Source organism: Pinus tabuliformis, chromosome 9 (genome assembly GCF_031772625.1).
Source record: "Pinus tabuliformis cultivar Carrire ecotype Pingquan chromosome 9, CPIR1, whole genome shotgun sequence".
NCBI classification, from domain to species: Eukaryota; Viridiplantae; Streptophyta; class Pinopsida; order Pinales; family Pinaceae; genus Pinus; species Pinus tabuliformis.
The window spans coordinates 901,880,024-901,885,104 of NC_142307.1; the positions used below are offsets into that span (position 1 = coordinate 901,880,024).

Genomic DNA, 5,081 nt, shown 5'->3' on the forward strand with positions numbered 1-5,081 from the left:
GGAATAAAATTAAATAAAAAATTAATTCCACAATCACAAATAAGCCAATGCGACATATCGCAGCATCTTCATATGTAATTATTAGTTGGCAAGTATTTAAAAAAATATGTAGTTAGAAGGATGGCGTGAGGTTTGATTTTTATTGGTTTTATGGTTTAACGTTGGACAAGATTATGTTGGACTGAAAACCGTTTCAAAGACTATTTTATTCCGTTAAAAAAAGGTATTGTGGTTAATTACATAGTGCAATAACTGGCAATTAAGAAAGAATCTTTATCTGTAAATATTTAGATCACCGTGGCTGGAGTCAAGTAGACGGTGATGTCGTTCTCTTCCCCTTCCACTGAGATCGACGTTTCGAAAATATTTTAACTATAACTTTGGTCGGTTGATTTTATAAACCGAGAATTTCGCCGAAGAGGATGTGAGGGGACAAAATTGTGGTTGATGGTATAGTGCAGCCAATAAATGCTTATTCCTCCCTTCCAATGGCATTGAAGTTTGGTGTATCATTTTGGTCGGTCGATTTTATGAAATTGACATTATCTTGGCAACACGGCTAAGGGAAATACATAAGAAAGTACCTAGAAGCACACTCTAGATCACGTCTCTGATGAAAACACTGGAACAGTCCAGAAAGTTCTAGAAGAAAGTACCTATAAACACTGTAGAACGTCTCTGATGAAAATACTGGAACAGTCAAGAAAGTTCTAGGACAGGGAACACTCTATGCATATACCTACGGAGTTGTCTATAATGCGACTTTTTGAGATTCCGGTGACGGAATCCGGCGGAAGAAATTGAGATGAAATCATGATTTGTTGCAGTTAAAATGGTTTTTTAACTGCATATTCGGATTCAGCACCCTGAAAAACCCCTGGGACGCTTTCATTGTGCAGAAACTAGTTATCAAACTTCGATTTCAATAAATCACTGCCGGATTTTCACCGGAAAAAATCGCCGGAAAGGCTTTCAAAAAGTCGCGTTATACCTATACCTGAACCCTGAGCTTATCTCCATGGCTGATTCGCCGTATTCGACAATCAGACGGACATGGGTGCGGTCAAATGATTGAACGGGCCATGTCCGTCTGATCGCCGTGACAAATGATTGAACGGGTATGTGGCAACAAATGATTGAACCGGCCATGTCCGTCTGATTGCCGCGAATCAGCAATCGAGATAATTATGCCTCTGACTGAATGTAGCGTGGATGTGAGAAATCATTAAACTATATGAAAATTAGTCAAGAAATTATAATACCATATGAAAATCAGTCCATCTGCGAGAAATTCTGGTCGATAGCGGCGTTTTTAAATGTTAGCGTGTTCACAATAAAGCAAATTGGCGTTGCCTTCCAATAGAAGATATTAAACCAGTGGCACGTAGCTCTGTGACATCAATCATTTCGTCATATGATCTCGTCATAACTTACGTGCCTTCGTTATAAAGATAGAGTCCATGAAAATGGGAGCAATCCAAACCCAACATCTCTCTCACAAACCTCAGCATCCTCTCTTACAAAACCTCTGCAGGTAATCAAATCCCAAAGTACGACTCTGTGTTTCAATTAGAGGATCATTTTCTTTGATAAAAATGGGAAAGAACAGAAAGGACGTGGAGGAGGCTGAACGTACAATGTTGGAGGCGGTTGCAGCCGCTATAGAAGCTCACGAAAAGGTAATCAATTGGAATTGGAATGTTTGTCTGCACGTGTGCCTTAAATGCCAAACGCTGTTAATGGATTTGTTTCTGGTGATGATGATTATTAGGTTGAAGGGTACGAGGAACTCACGAGAATATTGATCGATGAGAAAGAAGATGCGCTACAAGAGCTCCAGAAGGAGAAAGAGGCCGCCATTAAAGAGCGTGATGAAGCCATGGAAAGGCAGGCGAGATTCACGCGCTACTCCATCCAAGACGTAATGGCTGCAACGTGCAATTTATCAGACCATGTAAAAATTGGGGACGGCAGGTATGGCAGAGTTTACAAAGGTCAATTTCATGTTACTCCCGTGGCCATTAAAGTGTTGAAGCACAATTGGTTTCTCGGCGGCTCTCAATTTCAGCGAGAGGTAACTTTGTTCTCAGTCCCTGTAGCTCTACACATTCCTTTGACAACATATGGGAGTTTTTGATTGCCAATTATAGGGCATATTGAATAGGTTTTTATCGGCCAGTCGCCTTTTTTTTCAAAGGGAAAAAACGTTGCTGCTTTATATTAAAAAAACAGATAGTAAATTTTCATAGTTTTCAGTCTGTCTGCAAAAATACTTGTTTATCTAACTTACAGTACAATTGTTACTATTATATCTCTTATGAATCTTGTATAATCCATAATCTATGATCTTTCATCTATGGTCCAATAAACAAAAACTATCTTTCTCTTAATAAAAATGACAGGAGAGATATCCTCAGTCAAATATTCGATGTTCCTTACATTGTCAAAATAAAAACATACCATCATACTTCCAAGCTTTAAGAAAAGTTTATGCGGCCAGCATTTATCATGGTTTCTTGTTCATAGATAGAAAAGAAAAACTTACCAGATTTTTTATCTATTTCTCTCTTTGATAGTAAGTCTGCAGTCTAGTAATGTTCTCTGTAAATGTGATCGAAATAGATATGATGATAACTGCTTACCAGTTTCTTATGGGTTTCATTCAATTGGTTAATATAGGAGGATTGAAACTGTTATATCCTTTGAGATTCCCTTTGTATCACCATAGATCTGTATGTGTTCCAAGCCCAAATATTTCACGGAGATCAATATTCTCCATAGTGCAACCATCTTTGCTTTTACTATTTGTGTCTTGACCCCTTCCCACCAGAAGTGGAAGAATTTACTTGGTTCTATAACTATGTAAGCATCACACCTATATTTCCTCCTAGAGCATGCATCATCCAAGAATCCCACTTGATATGTTTGCAAAATGTCTTTGCATTTGAAAAATATGAATTTACTATTATTTTTGGATGGTCCATATTCCTTGAAATATGCAACAGTTTTAATGACATCCTCCCTCACTACCAGATATTTATTATCAAATACAAGTGGGCATTTTGACTATGCCAGATAGACCAAATAAACTACAAAGGAAGAAATTTGTATCTAACATGTGTTCGCCTCAATCTATCATGTGTTTTGAACCAAATTCTGAAACAATGCCTCAATGATGGATAATGGTGTAAGGCCGAAAATGTCCAAACCCCTTCCAAAGTGCTTTCGCATAAAAGCGGTGCAAAAATAGATAAACATTATCTTCTGTGTTATTCTTACATGCATTGATTTTGAATTATTAGGATCTTTGATATTTTGGATTGGTTTAGAACTAATTTGATTATAACTTCAGTAATGTTAAAACAAATCTGGTACAAAATCCTATAATTTCACATCACAAATTCATATCAAACTCAGCTTACTTAGATGTATTACGTGAATCAGATGGTACAAAATCCTATAACTTCACATCACAAATTCATATCAAACTCAGCTTACTTAGATGTATTACGTGAATCAGATGGATCGGTTGAGCAGCATTAAGCACCCTCGTTTAGTGATGTTAATGGGGGCATGCCCCGACGGAGACTTCATTGTTTATGAACACTTGCCCTGTGGAAGCTTAGAGGATCGGCTGCTCTCCAAGGACGGGACACCCCCGCTTCCATGGTTCGACAGGTTACGCATCGCAGCAGAAGTGTGTGAGGGCTTATTGTTCATGCACACCATAGAGCCACATCCAATTGTTCATCACCATGTAAAGCCCTCCAACATACTGCTAGACAATGATCAGGGTAGCAAAATCAGTGATTTCGGTCTCCTCCAACTTCTTTCAGATCCATCTCGGGCACATGACTCAAAGACCGACTCGAATGTGTACAGCTTCGGACTACTTGTTCTCCAGCTTCTAACCGGGAAGCCCACCAATGAGCCGGAGATGCGATTTCTTGATCGCGTGGACGCAGCCCTTGCCAGATCAGACGACGACCACTTAAAACATTTATTGGATGAGGGAGCAAAGTGGCCACTGGAAGTAGCAAGGCAACTCGCTACTATCGCTTTGGATTGCACGGACAACAGAAGCCTTCCACGGGCGATGCGGTTTTTGGAGAAAAGTCTAATCAGCTTCCCTAAACCTCAACCTCAACCTCCACCTCCCGAATGTTTTGGCTCTCCAATCAATTTCTCCAACCCTCGATCTGAACCTCCTGACTGTTTCTGCTGCCCGATCAGTATGGTAAGCAACACAATGAGGTCCATCCATCCATGCTTTTCACTCATTGCTTTAGATCTACAATGAACATGCTAATTTTATAGATTTTGCTGATTGTCACTGGGCCTGTGTGCAGGAGGTTATGAAAGACCCCCATATTGCTGAAGATGGGTACTCGTACGAATTTGAGGAAATCAAAAGATGGCTAGACAGCAATGACACATCCCCCATGACTGGAGCCAAGCTTAAACATAAGAAGAAGGGTCTCATTCCAAATCGTTCGCTTCTCTCTGGAATTGAATACTGGCGAAACCAAACAGGGTTTTTCCACCATTCCTGAAAGACAGATTAATACCAGGCAGTTGCCAGTGGACAGTTATAGCCTATTGGCTGGAAATCTAGCTGATTCTCAAACATATTATGTACTCATATGTTTGATTTTGTTACAGGAAATTTTTTAATCTTGTATTTAAGAGTATGGTTAATTAGAGGTAAGTTTCGTGTTCTATATTCATTATTATAAGAATATACTTAATTAGAGGTAAGTTTAGTGTTCTAGTTGAGTATGGAAAAGGTTTTGGGATCAACTCACATTCATTGAGGCATTTGTTTTTGTTATATTAATTTTTGAATCTTACATTTAAGAAAGTAAGAATATAGTTGATTATAGGTAAAAAGTTTGGGATGTATTTGAAATTATATGGAATTATTATATGTTCTTAAAAATATAGTTGATTAGAGGTAAAAGATTTGGGGATGTATTTGAAATTATATGAAATTATTATATGTTTGTAAGAATATAGTTGATTAGAGGTAAAAAGTTTGGGGATGTATTTGAAATTATATGGAATTATTATATGTTTGTAAG

At 38.3% G+C, this 5,081-nt stretch overlaps 1 protein-coding gene across 1 annotated transcript; it reads left to right on the forward strand.

Annotated features, from left to right (window-relative positions):
- The first annotated feature begins 1,185 nt into the window (after nt 1–1,185).
- On the forward strand, nt 1,186–4,710 carry LOC149151681 (U-box domain-containing protein 33-like). Its single transcript, XM_089440741.1, has 4 exons — nt 1,186–1,679; nt 1,772–2,074; nt 3,521–4,237; nt 4,350–4,710. Exons 1-4 carry the CDS (start codon nt 1,596–1,598, stop codon nt 4,551–4,553), a joined length of 1,308 nt encoding a protein of 435 aa, XP_089296867.1. The 5' UTR covers nt 1,186–1,595; the 3' UTR covers nt 4,554–4,710.
- Nucleotides 4,711–5,081: the final 371 nt, after the last annotated feature.

Excerpts from the sequence above, each read along its gene's own strand:
- LOC149151681 (XM_089440741.1), top strand. The coding sequence starts at position 1,596 with ATGGGAAAGAACAGAAAGGACGTGGAGGAGGCTGAACGTACAATGTTG. Across the intron at positions 1,680-1,771 it reads CTATAGAAGCTCACGAAAAG|GTTGAAGGGTACGAGGAACT; the intron begins GTAATCAATTGG and ends GATGATTATTAG. Across the intron at positions 2,075-3,520 it reads GCTCTCAATTTCAGCGAGAG|ATGGATCGGTTGAGCAGCAT; the intron begins GTAACTTTGTTC and ends TACGTGAATCAG.